Raw genomic sequence first — 16,284 nt, 5'->3', positions numbered from 1 at the left:
TAGATAATTTTAATCTGAACCATGCGGTCGTCCGGTCCCGACCGGTACAATTATATATAATGAATTTTGTTGAACCTTTTAACAAGTCATTATCTGCTTAATTAGATCTTTAACTCCTTGATTAATCAATCTACTAAAGAGTTTCTTCATCGTATTCACCATTAGTCACACCCCACTTCATTCAAAGCTCTGCCCAACAAGCACGCAGAGAATATTAAAATAATAAAAAATAAAGTGTTTTACTCAAAACTGACGAAAATGATATTGAATTTCCATGCTCAAATGGTGAATCGGAATAAAACAAAAAAACTCATTGAGACATAATTGTGGTGGAAATATTTTTTCTACGTAGAAATGTCATCGGATACTTCATCCTTTCAAACCATTTATTATGAATGAATTATTATTTTTCATGTAATAAAAATTCCTATAATATTGTTTAGAATCACAAAAGAAATAGGGAAAGAAGAAAGAGAAATATAAGGAAAGTAAAAATATATATACAATAAAAAAAGATAAAAATTAATAGTATATTTTTTTTTTTGCATAAATAGAGTTGGTCTTATGTATCTATTCCTATATTTTGTTCTACTGTTATATCAGACCCCAAAGAAATGTTAAAAACAAATTAATATAACTGTATATATTTAAAAATTTATTAATTTGTTACTAATGGTTAAATGTGTTCAATAGATTATCGTTACCAAATTACTAAGATATATAGGTTATTTTATTTTACAATTATAAATGTTTTCTACTATCTAAAAGTGAGTCTTATAGGACTCTAATTAATAATAATTAGAAATGATAAAATTGCAATTGGTCGGTTGATCCGGTTGAAAACAATTTGAATATATTTTGTCTCGCTTAGGGATAAGCTAACCAATCAAAAATTTAAAATAATAAAAATATTTTGATAAAATTAATTTAAATATATAGAAATTTAGTGAAATGATGCAAATTGAATATTAATATTTTATTCCTATTAGAGAAATTAAATTTATAAAATAAATTAAAATAATAACATATTTAGATTCTTTGTCACGGATTTTCTTAAATCCATTAGTTAGAATTCTAATATTCCTCGTGTCAACATAAGTGAATGCAACGTATTTAATCATTGTACACAATATTTAAGCATTAGGTCAACCCATTAAATCAATTTAGTTAGAATTGTAAAAATGAAATTTCATATCATAAAAATAGATAAAATAAAGAATATATAAATGATAAAGATTCTTAAGTTTTATTTTTCTCCAAAGTTGGAAATGTTGAATCGAATATACAATTTGTGGAACTCTTTAAAGCTATACATCACTCTACAAAGTTTTCCATCATCTACATCGCAATTGCAGAGGCACCTAAGTGATCTTTTCTCTATAATGCGTACAAAATTGGATGAAATAGTTGGAAGTGGCACTCTTCAAGAAAGATCAGCACTCAAAATCCAAGGATGATCTGCAACCACAGGAAACTTGATTAATAAGGCAACACAAAAAAACTCTAAAAACTAAGAAAATAGTAACATGATTTAGAAAAGTGATAAGAATAAAAACTTACTCAATGCTTGGTGTGCAGAGATACGTCTAGAGGGATCTCTACAAATCATCTTCCTAAGAAGATCCTTAGCAGAAGAAGACACAGACCTAAAATTTGTGGTAGGAAACCGAAGATTAGACCTTAGAACAGCTTCAAAAATTTCTTCAGTAGAGTCTCCATAGAAGGGTGGAATGCCACTCAACATGGCGTAAAGAGTGACCCCACTGCTCCAAACATCAACTTTTTCGTCGTAGTCCTTCCCCATGAGAACTTCAGGAGCCACATAATAAGGGCTGCCCACCAAGCCACTCATGGTCCTGCCCTCACCGAACCACTCTGCGAAGCCGAAGTCGGAGAGTTTAAGGTTGTCGGCTTCGTCGAATAAGAGGTTTTCGGGTTTGATGTCTCTATGGGCGACTCCGAGCGCATGGCAGTGCGTGAGGGCTTCGAGAAGCTGCTTGGCGAGGGAGGCGGCGTGGGACTCCGGCAGGGGGCCGTCGGCGATGTGGTCGAAGAGGGTGCGGGGCTGGCAGAGCGGGAGAACGATGGTGGAGGTTTGGGCATCTTGGAAGGTGTCGATGATTTCGAGAATGTTGGGGTGGGGAGAGAGGAAGGTCATGGCCTTGGCCTCTACTTCGAGGCAGTGGCGGTCGGTGGCGTCGCTGAGGAGGCCGTTGTCAATGACTTTGAGAGCGTAGAATTGGTTGGATGAGGGGTGGAAGCAGCGGAAGACGGTGCCGAATTTGCCGCGACCGATTTCTTCCAACGCTTCGTATTGTTGTTTCATGAGAGCTGCTTCTTCTTGGTGCATTTTCTGTTCTGTAGAAATTCTTAGTCTGCAATGGAAGGGCTGTGTGAATGGGTATATATAGAATTGCTTCTGTTGGAAAATAATATATGATAGGATAATTCGGTTAGAGGTTATAAGTAAAAAAGATAATATAATCAAAAAATTTAAATTAAAGATAATCAAGATTTATAAAATTTAGAGATTGATTTGTTCAAAAGAAATATTTAATAACAAAATATTTAATATTCTAACTGTAAATAACTGCAATATATTTCATATAGAGACCGATTACACAAAAATATCCTTTTGTAAATAATATTTTTCCTCTCAGATATTAGTTTGAAACAATTTAAATATTAAATTAGTAATCTTATTTGGTGTAACATCGCCTCCCACTAGATTCATCACTTTTAAATTTATAAACTATAAAGACAACTTTAATGGGTGTTACCTTTTTTAACCAGTAAAACAAATTTATATCAGTTCGAGTATATTTTATTCTGGTTGATAGATTATTTCCGTTATATCATATTCGGCATACTTTCAAAATTTATTGTGTATTCAGATTTATTTAATACTTCTTACCCAAAATATTTAATTTCATACTGACAATAATATCATATCATTACAAATTATATGCTTTAGTAAAAAGTTGACCTTATCTTGTTATACTATCATTTAATTATAAATTGAATTAAATTGTATATATACAGATCGTTTGACCAATAAATGTTTTGGTATACTATCATTTAATTAAATACTGTACATTAAATTACTCAAATTGAACAAGATTATTTTCTTAAAACATTTGTAATCTATATAAAAACACCTTTATATTACTAACTCGTTTTTTTTAATTTTAATTAGTAATTTTAAAAATATAAATAAAACGTAAAATAGTTTTGCCCCTAACCAATGAAAGTGTTAACTTTTACCTATTGAGGAAAAAATAACCATCTCCTTGGTTGTTTTCTCAAAGAAATGTCTTTTATATTCCTTACTCCCACAAATGAGATTAAGCAAAAACTACTTCCATGCACTTCATATAATTTATGAGAAACCAAAAGATTTTCTTTGAAAAAAACTAAAACCAAACATTTAAATCTTAACAAATATTAAAACATATTTAACCTTGAAATAAATTGGTTTGACCACAGATATATACAAGAAAACTATAAAATGATACACTTAAAAAATGTTGTAGAATGGAATGATGTGGACACAAAACCGAAATGCAACGACGCGGTGTATCAATATAAAATTGCAGCGCAGTTACAAACATTATTTATCAATTTATTATAAAATATCAATTAAAATTCTGTATTCCAAAGTTGAGAACGTTAAACATTGGTATTTTCATTTCCTTATTCATCTGAAAATAAGTACTGAGGTTAAATATTTCATTAAATACAAAAAGGATATTTGGTATATTTAACCAACTTAAAGGACCTCTTAGTAGGACTTTTATAAGCCCACATGAATGTAATATCAGTGTAAATTGGACAGAAGAGAACTAAAGTTTCCTCTAAATAGTAGATAGAGCAAATTCAATGTACAGCCTCTGTGCATGCATGCATCAGACAAATGGAATAACGCAGAAAAGGCATGGCCTTTTATATGTGTAGTAGTACACTTTCTTTAAACTCTTCAGTAGCCTAAAACGAAAAAGAAATTCGGTAAAACAAATAACAGCCCGAGCCATAATTGACGAAACAAATCATGAATGTACTCTGGTTCAGATCCGAGGCAAAAGTGACTGGATCAAATCAAATTACTAAAAATCCATCAGAAATCTCGCTACTTATGATGAATTTAATTCAACTTGGCTAATCACCTTTCGGCAAAGGTCCCCACTTTACATGGACTTTGGTCCAGCGACAAAACTTCCAATATAACGGTCCCAATATTTATCAGATGCGAGTCTGAATATCGTTGGTGCTGTTGCCCCCCATCCGAAACATATTCCATGGCGAAGCTTGGAATTTCTCCCCTTCGGGCAACGTCGGCGTTCAAAGCTGAACTTGAGTCATGTGTCTCTGAACAATAGCCAGTCAATCCAATATGCAGCATTAATACTTTTCATACACTACTAATGTATAATGTTCAAAACGAGATGAACTTAAAAGTTAAAAATGTTTTCATAACTAAGGGGATACAGAAAATTATACACACTGCATAGTAGTCAATTGACCAAAAGGGTTGCAAAAAATAAGATCAGATAGCTTCCCCCACCCCAAATGTAAGTTTATAATATAGTTAGGGGAGGCATGAAGAGACTAGAAGGGTGGGTGCGAGTAGAATTTCCCTAGAATGGATTGGCTAGGGAAGCAAAATTTGAACTGAACCAGGTCCAGCACAAAATCATAATGGTTCAATTTGCGGGTCAATATCGATGAAAGCACGGGTTCTAGACAACAGGAGATAACAGCATAAAGGTTTCTTCCTGCGCCTCCATAGCTTCTGCTTCTTGTGGCACACCATAATTCTTAAAATACCAAAAATGCCTTTTATTCTATTAATGTTTTTCATTTTGGAATTTCAGGATGGATGATCTGGATAGACTCCGGATTATAGAATCTAGAAGGAATAGAAAATACGTTCCAGATTCTATATTCTATAATGGGTTTCTTTAAAAAAAATATTTGAGATTATAGAATCCGGAAGGTATTTACAAATTTGGAAATAACTTCTAAATTTTGTAATCCAAAATGTATTTTTTTTTTAAATTATTCCAAATTCTATACAATCTAGGAAGTGTAAATAGAAAAATATACATTTCTAGATTATAGAATACAAAATGTATTTTTTAAGGACAAAATTATCTTTTTGCTTGATCTATGGGGATGGCAGGAGAAGCTATGGAGGTGTAGGAAGAAATAGCCCAACATAAATGACTTTAGATACTTGTATTCTGCACAATGAATAGATTGATAGATATGGGCCTTTGTTTTTTTCAACCAATATATTTGATAGTCTTCTTTATTTATTATACACACTATTAAATTATAAGAAAATATGTTTTGTTTTGCCAATGAGAGGGTTCAATAATACCCATCAGACAAAAGAAATGGTCAATATAGCTATATAATTTAAAATCTCACATGATTGTTTATTCTATTCTCGTGTTCGTGTCTCTCTTTACAAAACCACCATTTCCTCTGCCCTGACTACACTCCAATGTTTAATGAAATGCATTTTTATTTAAAAAAGCTGACAAGCCCAACTGCAGAACCTCATAAAGGAATTACGCAGGCCACATTTATTTATTCATAATTTTTCTATTGCCCAGACTCCCACCTACATGAATCCATGGCGGATCCCCTGAACATGCCATTACAGTTGAAGCCATACAGCACGTCACTGGTATTGGACACAGCGATGAACTTGCGTTCCCTTCATCTTGTTTTTTATTTCATGTGATATTCATGTTTCAAATCATTAAACATTGGAGACAAGAGTGATTGATGAAGTCAGTTGGACTTAGAAATGTATAGAGAGAATGACGATTTTGGAAAGAAATAAAAAATAGGAGAGGAAAAGAGAGAGACGAGAAAGTGTGCGTGAAAGAATAGAATACAGTCATGTGAGATTTTATGCTGACCGTTTATTTTTATCCAACGGTTATTATTGAACCCTCTTATTCTCACAATAAAACATCTTTCTCAGTTTAGTCAATGCGATAAGACCCCAATTGATAGTAGGCAATCAATTGATCACGAGGCAAGCTGCACAGTGAATGCAAGCTTCCATGCCCAAATCCTAATACAGAGCATTGTAAAGCAATTATGCCCCAGGATTGGAATTTCTAAATCACTACTGCGAGAATGCCATTGAACATGCTCTGAATGTGCAAAAGTAATTCAAGTAAAAGAGAATGATAATTTTGATTTGCTGGCCTGGAATGCCTGCAACTTGCCTAAGGCCAGTCCAGCTTTGTGCTGCCCTGATCCGTATTTGTCCCAATCTGATTTGAATGGGCCTCTTTTCCCAAATTATATTATAAATGCAAAGTAAATTGGGTAAGTATTATCATATTCAACTTACATAAATGATGTCAGAAAGGAGCCTCAAGTGATTCATCCCAAACTTCTGCACTACCATTCGATGCATCCTCTACATCTTCTTCCATTGAAAGCCTAATGTATTCTCTGTGAGCAAAGCGATCCCACTCTGTCAATGTGGGATTCTCACGTTCCTGTTCACACAAGGACATATACCAATACAATCAAAACTCACCAAAAATAGTCAACCATACTCACTCAACAGCGAAATAACTTCTATAAAATATTCATGCACCTGACGAATCAAAAATGGGTCACGCGTTTCAAAGGCCATGAACTTATTCAGATTGAACAGGATATTGAAAACACTTCCTGAGAGTTTACCGCCTTTCAGGTCTCGCAGAGTTATATAGCTCTCCTCCTACAGAATCAAGCATTTGAATTTAAAATTAAGGGGAAAAAAATCTCTCAAATAAAGCATAAAATCAACCTAAAGGATGGAGAAAGGACAAGAAAAGGAGCAACCAAAAATAAAAATTGGGTATGTCATTTTTCCAAAACAACAGGAAGTTTTAAACTACAGACTACATTAGCATATCATATTCCATCTAGAATGACTTCCCAACAACATAAAGAAGAATCAATTGAAGAAAAGACAAACCTCAGGTCCAACCATGTCAATAATCTGGCATAGTATATCCTCAAATAGCACAGGTTCCTGGGCCATGCACTCCATTCTATGCAATTGCTCCTCATAAAAAAATTGCAGTTCATTCCGCGTCAGAACTCCATTTCCATCCAAATCAATGCACTTAAACCTAATCATGACAAATCGAAACACAATTTCACAAAAATAACTAATTAAACTCAACCACAAAGGTCTAACATCCAATGTTGGCTTAAGAGTGTACTCAGTAGGAAAGGAAAAAATAGAGGGAAGTGAAAAAGCCAAAACGTGACAAATATAGTAATGGATGGGAAACAAAATACCAATACTCAAGACTCGGCTCAGAAGATTTATCCTCTTCTGACAGTATGAAGTAAACAAAATCTTCATAACCCATCTTTCCCTCAACCTTACTGGTAAACCTTCTAGGAACCTGAGATAATATTGAAGTGAATCAAAATTTGCATCTTCAACAAATTATCAGATAATTCATATAAAAAGATGTGAAAGGACAATGCATGTTTATTATGAGAGAAGGGTAGGGCTTTGGGTCGTCTGAGGTCCTGGATAATAATAGTTAAATTACAAGACAGAAGCAACACATGATATAGTAATCCACACCAACCTGGGAAAATATTCTATCAACAATTCGATAGGTAAGTGCGTGGTTACCATATCTGATAAGATTCTCTTTGTCTATCAGGAAATCATGATCTGTATCCAGCTCCCAAAACTTGCAGTATATAACGTAAAAATGCTCGTAAGAAAAGTACCTGTAGATAATATTAAGGTAAAAAGAAACAGTAAGGCGTCTTAATATACAAATATTTAGTTCATCATTTGAATAAAGAAACCGTAGTCATTTTACATAGTAAATGGAAATGACATCTTCAAAAAGTATACCTACCTCAAAACCTTGTTTATGTCCTCTTCTTCATCAGCATGTTGCATTGCATCAATTATGTTTCCACGCTTCAGCTCCCTCAGGGTGAGACGACCATTTCCTGATCGATTAATGTAGTAGTATATTCTGTATATGACAGTTTCAGCTGGACCATCAGAAAAACAAGTAGTTATGTTATGAACATTGCACCACGAAAAAAGACAAAAAAAATAACACAATATCAGCCTGATAGATGATAATGCCAACAAAGTTGAAAAACAGGTTAGATGGGAAAATGGCAGCTGGAATTATTTCAGTAAGTGTAAAGATGATCAACAAACAGCTGGCAGGTAAGTGGGTTGCTTAAGCAGGAGAAAAGTAAATGTTTCAAGAGTATCCAATACATTTAGATTGATTAAGTGAGCTACTTGACAGGACACCGTTTGGCTTGAGTAGAAAAAACTATTTGTCCAAACCAATAGCTTACAAATAGCAGCTGCAGCCAATACCCACAGGAACACATAGCTGGTTACATTTTGTTATGTAAATATTGAATCAAATTTCATGAAAGCACCCTACATGGGATTGAAAAAAAAGCATGCACTGTGTCAGAAACATGTAGTCTTGTTTTGCTCATGTCTCTTTACTTAAAATGTTACAATTTTTTAGTGTTCATCTATTTTATGATTCATACATCAATTCGATTCGGTTCACAATTCATAAAATATCTCTTCCAAATCACAATATATGATAGTCATAAAACAGATCTACTGATTCACAATTCGTAAAAATAGCTCTTCCAATTACAATTTGTAAACTAGCTCCTGTGATTCAATAACCATGGCTGTGGGATATTCTAAAACTCCCCCTCATGCTAAAGCCGGCTAAGCAGGAACAGATAACAACGTCCCAAAAGAAGAGGCTAGGGATAGTTTAAACAAGATGACACATGTGGAGACCATGTGCCATTAAGAACATCAGGTGAAAAAAAGCTCATAAAGGCACATAAGGGTTCTCCGATAATGGCACTGAGGGATGGTCAATTGGTGACTTCTGAACAAGAAAAAAGGTGTCTGGTTGAACAACCAAAGATTAAACACAGTTAATCAGCCTCACCAATGGTATTAAAAACAGAAAAATAAAGGCCAAACTAGAGGAGATTGCATTTTAAGGAACTCAGCAACGAAATAGTTATATGATAGGTCATAAATGAACTGATTGGAGCCAAAGGTGTTTGGATGGTATCAAATAGATATGTATGTCAAAGGAAAAACCCAAAAGAGATGAGCAAAAAATAAAGCCGAGGGTTGAAGATGGTCAATAACTATTCCATGGAGTGGTTTTCCACTAATTCTACATAGCAAAAAAGAGAAATGTCCCTCAGAGTGGACGCTGTGGCTCTGGTATAACGTTGGAATTAGGTTTAAAGGATAAAATGGAGAGAGAACGAATAAATACAATAAAATTCACATTGACTCCAATTATATGATGCGTACAATTTGATGGTAAAACCTAAATTACTAATCCATATTTTTGTAATAATAACCCTAACTAAATAAGCTACCAGATCACATGAATTAGAAAGCATGAAAACTGAGATAAGCAATCTAATCCTTCTAAGATACTCTAAAATATTATATGATACTGATATTATGGGATAGTATAACAAAACCAAACCATAAAAAGTTGCTCCAAAATCACTTCAATAAATCCAATACAGGGGTCAGATATAGATAAAGGATGTGTCAGAAGACCTAGCACAAACAATAAAGCAGTATCAGATGCATGGAGTGCCTAATTTGTTAATTAGAATCTCAACCGTAATGTCTCTTTATATATTTTCCAGTAAAATATCAGAAAACAAGTTTCAGGACATACCCAGTATGTACAACTTGATTTAGAACATGGATCAAGGCAAAACACTACAGCTTTTTTTAAGAAAAAAAATTCAACAGAGACGGGAAGTTCAACTAGAGGCAGTGTCAGAAATTTGGCAGAAAAGGTCAACAAAAGGCTAATTTGGGAAGTGAGAATAATGCAGCAATGCTGCCCAGTCTCTCTGAATATCAAAAATAGTAACTCCACTAAAGCAGTCAAAGGAAGAACTACACTGCCATAAAATTTTACTGCAGTTCAAATTAATCCTTTATAAGGTAACATCAACAAAAAACAGCTCCAGGGTAGAAGAAGACATTCACGCCTTCTAATAACCCCCACAATGGTTTTGTTTAGAAATGAAGAATGGCAAGAACTTCAAATTTATTAACAGATCTCTACATTTAAACTTACATGAAAACCCCTAAATACAAGGTCATAACCAAGATGGAAGACAAACCATATCTTTCTTGAAACTCAGGTGTGCTCTGCAGAAACTCCAATCCTGGATGAGTTGCCAAAAGTTCACGCAGCACAGGTTTAAAATCATCCTGCCATGAAGTACAACATAGTTAGAAACAAGATGGACAGGAATATAATACCAAAGCCAAGAAAACCAACAAAAATGCCAAAAAAATAATAAATCACACTATAATCAAATAGGAATGTAAGAAATGACATATTTTGATAGCAGATATAATCCGGCCATGGCTAAGTGTAACTCTTAGAAGAGGAGAAAAAAACTAAATGAAACGAAAAGCAGGAAATCTAATAGCAATAGAAGCAAATACCTGACTAATGTACTTGAGCTGTGGTTGCTTTAAAATTGTGTATATTTGGGTTGCTATATCTTTTGTCAACATGTTTCCATTGATCCAATAATCAATAAATGATTTCCTATAGGAATATTAAATCAAGAAATTAGGCATAAGAATTAGGAATTACTAATTACATGGAACAGAACCATTCTAGTTCTGAAGTCATGGAAGGAAACTTAAATAAATAAAAAATGCTCATTTTATTAATAAACATAAGGTCGTTCAAGCAAGAAATCAATCACCATAATGCCAAAATGAATTGAAATAGCAAGAAGCAAGAGTAGCTTCTGGTTTAAGACCAAACACAAGAGGACCATAGAGAATTCTTGGCCAAACAATGTGTAAGTACAACCATGTTCGGGGCATATGCTTGTTTCTGCTGACTTGCCTCTTCCTATTAATGTTTGGTTCCTTCAATTTTCACCTTGAACAGTACAGCATCAAATACTGTTTTACATGTAATAATAGTAGGAAGAACTAAAAACCTTCATTGTTCAATAGATGATCGAGAGAGGAAACTTAATGTTCTTTCCTTTTTAGTCAAAACTATTCTGACATACTTTTCAGTTAATGTTTGTTGATAGCAAAGAAGGAGAAAGCACTCTAGAGGGAAATACATATAAAAATTTAGTTCATGGAGTAAATCATAACTTTCTACAGCCTCTTCAACAAGCCATCATTCATCTTTCAAATGACAGTACTTTCCTGGTTTCCTTTAATACACTTTTGACATGTCAAAAGAGGTTCACTTATAAAGGTCCAAATTCAATACTTACTAGAAATTCAGTTCTTAAATTTTACAACAGATAAAGTCAGTAAATATTTTCAAAATATCTGTTACACTTTTTTTTCAGGGGGAGGGTGGGGAATTAATCATCTCTTTCAAAAGTCACCTCTTTCAAAAGCTCTGAAAGGAAACTGCCTAGAAAAGAAAACTTTGCCCTAGAAAATATAATATGAACACACTAGTTCAAGTGATTTCTATCAATTTTGCAGTCTGTCATATTTATAAGATGACTACTAATTTGACCAAGAAACCATACTCGTTTGCTTGTTTTAGGTTGACTTCTAACAACCTTCCTAATCACTCCTCAGATTAATTACTATCAACATCATTGTTGGCTTTGCAATGATATAATGCAACTAATTTAAATTTCCAATCCTAAAAACTAGCGGGAAGAGATATTTGAAACCGCAACTAAATTATGGATAGGGGACAGGGCACAGATAAATTGTTTATGGCATTTGTGGAATATAGATAAATAGAATCAAACAAATGAAGTCAGACCATTGATGTAGCATGTAAACTAATGCAACTCACCTCCCTTGAGATTGACATATGAATCAAGGATAGATCCACCAGTACCAGTACCACATCATTCATATTTTCATTATAAACATGTAAAACTCAGAACAACTCACTGAAGATGGCTCCAACATGTCAAACAATCAATCAATCTAAAGCGAACTAAAGAATGTTTCTATCTTTTAAGAGACGGGTTATTTGGGAAAGGAAATTAAACATTAATACATTAAAGCAGCAGGGTAATCTGTGATGAGGTATAACTTGAGAATCTTATAAGCCTAAGGATTTGTATGATGAAGAATTCACTTTTTAACCTAACATAACAAACAATACACTTGCTAAATCCTCAAAATAAAAATCTAATCGTCAAAAAAAAAAAAAAAGGGAGGGAAAAAAGAACACAGGGAGGGAGTGGACAGTGTAAGTTGCCCCTAGTTTGATTACCCAGTGGACTAAACAAATTAATTATCAAAAATAAATAATGGGATAGTAAGGAATACAGATGTTTTGGGTTCCAAGCTCTTTCCTTTTTTTCTGAATAATTACACAGTATTTATCATGTTCCAACTTCCAGCTCTATTCAATGTCATGACATAAAAAAAAACTTTATATATCCATGCATAGTTGTTTTTAAAATAATAATGATAATAATAAAGTACACACCTTGTCACAACTCCAGTTCCATTATCAATCTTTCTAAAAAGAGATGTGGAAAAAAAAGATGGCAGCTTGCATACTTCCTTAGTAACTGCCTTGAATTCTGCCAACCAAAGAAACAAGTAGAACAGAATTAAGCTAGTATAACTACAATTATTCATTTTATTACAAAGTGGTTTTCAGATACATAGTCACTTATTGACTTATGGAAGTATTAAAACTATTTTTTTTATCTAAAATGAGGAGGGGTTATGATTGCTTATAAAGCTATGATGTGTCGCTATTGGAAATTGCAGTTTCCCCAATTGCCAATTGCCCCTTCAGACTATAACACCTCTATATTCCCAATATCTCACCATGTATCTGCAGCCCATCCATGTGATCATGAAATAAATGGTCAATTCTAATAAGGCATTGTTCTTTCAGTTCATTTGGAGGTGGACGCCCAAATTGAAAGTAGAACTGCAAGCACACAAGTATCTATGTTATGAGCAAAAACATAGCATGAAAAGGGGGAGGAAGAGGGTGAGAAACAAAAAAGAAAAATAAACACAACGTACTGACAAACAGTCAGCAGACCAGGAAAAAAAGAAAAGCATGACAAATAAAAATATTAAGGAAATCATCACAAATAAATAAAGAAAGAACATACTCAGAAACAGTTACCAGATGAGCCTAACCTGAGGTATTAATTCTTTAACTGGCTCACTGACAACCTTCAAAGGAGAACCCAAGTTAGAAGGGCCAACTCTCTGTTTCACTATGCGAGGGGAGCCAGATGAACTTCTTGGCGAAAGTGGCGGTGCAGTGCCAGCAGGAAACATGGAGGGCAAAGAATTGCTTGAAGCATTTGGACTAGAGCAATTCCCTGGGACATTCAAAGGAGAACCTGACTTTGCTTCATTTAACAACGATGTTACCTACACACATTAACAAGTGAGACTTAAGATTACTAATAAAATCACAAATGCACGAATTTATCCTTTAAAGACTGTTTAAAGGGAAAAACTTGACCAATAAGGAAACTCGAAAATTTAAAAAAAAAAAAAAGAGGTTAATAATCTGTATTTCATTCATGAGTATCATCAAGACTTGTTTATATAACTTCTGAGAGTAGGTAATAGTCCTTCTTATAATAAGCTGTGGTGATTTCTCTTAAGGAAAGAGATTGAGACATAACAGTAGACACTAATCACTCATTAACGTGAAAATACGTGAAGTATATCTAGGAAAAAATCATAATAATGCTCATGAAGTAGGTGTACGGAATCCCACACCAACGACTATCTTTTATTAACATAAATAATAATTAATAATTCATTATCCATCATTCTAACAAAAACATTGTGGATTTGAGTACTATTAGAATAATTATTAATTTATTATCTGACAACGAAAGTTGCTACCAATGTATATATAATAAGAATCGTGACATGAACAATGTTGCAATATGTTGATTTCCGAATCGAGGAACATGTTACGAAGCGTACCAATCGATTACTTTCAGGAAGCAAAAGCCACTGCTCGAAGAGCGTCTCGACGAAACTTAGGTTAGATTTGAGTGCCAAAGAGGACACCTCCGGGAGCTGCAACAGCTCCACATCCAACGATGCCGTATCGCTAACGACCTCCATGCTCATCTTATCGAAACCGTGACCGTATCTCTCATTCACGAACCGAACCGCGCAAATAGCAAAGCGAAACCTGCTTGAGCGAGCTGAATTTCAATGCCTTTGAATCGAAACTGCGTGCGCCAATCAGATTCTGTATCGGAATGGAACAAATGTGCTGGAGCCAGCTGCGGATTGAGCAGGAACCCTAGATCTTTCTACTCTTAGGAATTACGACCGATTACGATGTTGATTGAGGAGACGGAACGGCGCGGCGATCTGGTGAGACGTTTCGATGGAGAAAGAATGCGCGAGGGAAATAAAATTGGATGTAAATTTCTGTAGAGATCCACGCGAATTTGGAGGGAGAGATAACAAATGTGTGTGCAGATACTGGAAAAATAAAATGAAGAGAGGCGTGTTGTTTTTGTATTTTTTTTATATTTTTATTTCTTTGAAAATGAAGAGAAAGAGCAGAAAATGAAAAATTGGCAGGCTGACACGTGGCCTGCTTACGGAAAATACGGTTTTTTTTAGTGCAATTATCAGTCTTCACATGTCGGAGGATCCTACGTCTACAGTCAACACCACTTCCAAGTTCCCCCATCCATGGTTCCATTATTTTTTGGGGGTACGACCCTAGTAGTACTTTACTTAATTCTACGTATCCATGGTTCTATTATTGCTATTGACTAGTATATTAAATAATGAAAGATGCTATTTGTACCATAAAAAAAATTATAAATTAAATAATATATAAGAAATGTACCATTTATTTGGTGGAAGAAAAAAGTAAATATACGTTGGAAATTTTATGAGTTTTTTCGAAATTATTTACCTTTTCTCTCTTTGTCAGTTTACCTTTTATTTTCTCTTTTATGCATAGTTTGACCACATCATAATATCTTTTTAATCATCATATATTGGTGAGATTGAGTGTGTAATAAAGGTGTATTTTTGTATAATATAAAAGAAAAATAAAATAAAGACAACTCTATGTCATGATAATGTGTGAAATCAATAGTGGATGTTTTAATTACTTTATAAATTGTGAAAATTTTAAATTATATTGATTGGTGTGGATAATGAAATGTGTATGAATTTGAGATATATGTAACTGATTTGAGAATTTTTAAATAATGTATGGATGGTTGATATGTATTTTATGTGCATGATGAAAGTTTCTTTTAAACTTAATGTCACACATTTAAGATTATGTATTATGTATCAGTGCCTTAAGTATGAAAAATTATGTTTAACATAAATCACTTAACTTTATTAATGATCTAAATCACGTAAAATAAGATATTAGTTGATGAAAAAAGATGAGGAATATATAAATTGTTATTGGCTTCGACTCTTAAACGATGTGAGACTATATTAATGTACAAAAACAAAATAAAATCAAAGCATTCTGATTATAAATAGACTAATGGGTGATGAATCTGATTGAAATTAAAAAAAAAATGATATGTGATTTATATGATTGAAATGAGATTGAATTATTGTGATTAATAGTTTCATTATTGTATGACTCTGAGATGGAAACTAGATTAATTATGAATTACCAATCAAATTAGTCATTTTAATTATATTTTCATATGTTAATATGTACACGAACACATATATTATAAACAATGATATTTGAGAATAAGATTTTTTTATTTCCTTTCTTTAAAAAAAATACATTTATGCATATATATGAAATAAAAATTTACATATAATGTGATATTTGCTAAGAAATAGGTTATAAAAAATTAACTATAATATATATATATATAATTATTTTAACTAGTTAAAAATTATCCACGTGTCACAACGAGTTATTATAGCGAAACAAATATCGTTTTTCGATAACTAGATATAGTTTCTCTCTGAAAAAAATAAAGTATATAATAAGACCAGTCAGTACATAAAATCGGTTGTATAAGTATACAAAATATATTTTTTTCTTCAAAATTGATTAGCCATTGCAGATTATACAACTCATTCTGATTTTTTTTTTATTTTAAATTCATTTTGAACATGTAATATAACTGATTTTACATTTTTTTTGTTGGTTTGGTGATATTACTCACTCTTCTTATGTGGTTATTAAATGATTATAGTCAGTTTGTTAAATAATTTGACAAGATCTT

General features: G+C 33.1%; 2 protein-coding genes across 2 annotated transcripts; both read right to left on the bottom strand.

Annotated features, from left to right (window-relative positions):
- Positions 1–1,227: 1,227 nt before the first annotated feature.
- LOC137833111 (phosphoenolpyruvate carboxylase kinase 1) lies at positions 1,228–2,406 on the bottom strand. The gene is made up of 2 exons (XM_068641483.2): positions 1,561–2,406; positions 1,228–1,458 (listed from the first exon to the last, which is right to left on the bottom strand). The coding sequence occupies exons 1-2, from the start codon at positions 2,348–2,350 to the stop codon at positions 1,424–1,426; spliced, it is 825 nt and encodes a 274-aa protein (XP_068497584.2). The 5' UTR covers positions 2,351–2,406; the 3' UTR covers positions 1,228–1,423.
- A 1,433-nt stretch (positions 2,407–3,839) lies between these two features.
- Positions 3,840–14,598, bottom strand: LOC137831831 (putative serine/threonine protein phosphatase 2A regulatory subunit B''delta). Its single transcript, XM_068639680.1, has 13 exons — positions 14,027–14,598; positions 13,217–13,456; positions 12,893–12,998; positions 12,543–12,639; positions 10,547–10,652; positions 10,216–10,306; positions 7,905–8,046; positions 7,623–7,770; positions 7,321–7,430; positions 6,992–7,148; positions 6,626–6,751; positions 6,374–6,524; positions 3,840–4,365 (listed from the first exon to the last, which is right to left on the bottom strand). Exons 1-12 carry the CDS (start codon positions 14,174–14,176, stop codon positions 6,384–6,386), a joined length of 1,614 nt encoding a protein of 537 aa, XP_068495781.1. The 5' UTR covers positions 14,177–14,598; the 3' UTR covers positions 3,840–4,365; positions 6,374–6,383.
- Between the last annotated feature and the right edge of the window lie 1,686 nt (positions 14,599–16,284).

This window comes from Phaseolus vulgaris, chromosome 6, assembly GCF_051622355.1.
Source record: "Phaseolus vulgaris cultivar YP4 chromosome 6, ASM5162235v1, whole genome shotgun sequence".
Taxonomy (NCBI): Eukaryota; Viridiplantae; Streptophyta; class Magnoliopsida; order Fabales; family Fabaceae; genus Phaseolus; species Phaseolus vulgaris.
Note: the sequence above shows the minus strand (reverse complement) of the source record. Positions and strands in the feature narration are given on the sequence as shown.

Excerpts from the sequence above, each read along its gene's own strand:
- LOC137831831 (XM_068639680.1), bottom strand. The coding sequence starts at position 14,176 with ATGAGCATGGAGGTCGTTAGCGATACGGCATCGTTGGATGTGGAGCTG. Across the intron at positions 12,640-12,892 it reads GGATGGGCTGCAGATACATG|AATTCAAGGCAGTTACTAAG; the intron begins GTGAGATATTGG and ends TTTGGTTGGCAG. Across the intron at positions 7,149-7,320 it reads GAGCCGAGTCTTGAGTATTG|GTTTAAGTGCATTGATTTGG; the intron begins GTATTTTGTTTC and ends TGTCATGATTAG.
- LOC137833111 (XM_068641483.2), bottom strand. The coding sequence starts at position 2,350 with ATGCACCAAGAAGAAGCAGCTCTCATGAAACAACAATACGAAGCGTTG. Across the intron at positions 1,459-1,560 it reads CTCTGCACACCAAGCATTGA|ATCATCCTTGGATTTTGAGT; the intron begins GTAAGTTTTTAT and ends CTGTGGTTGCAG.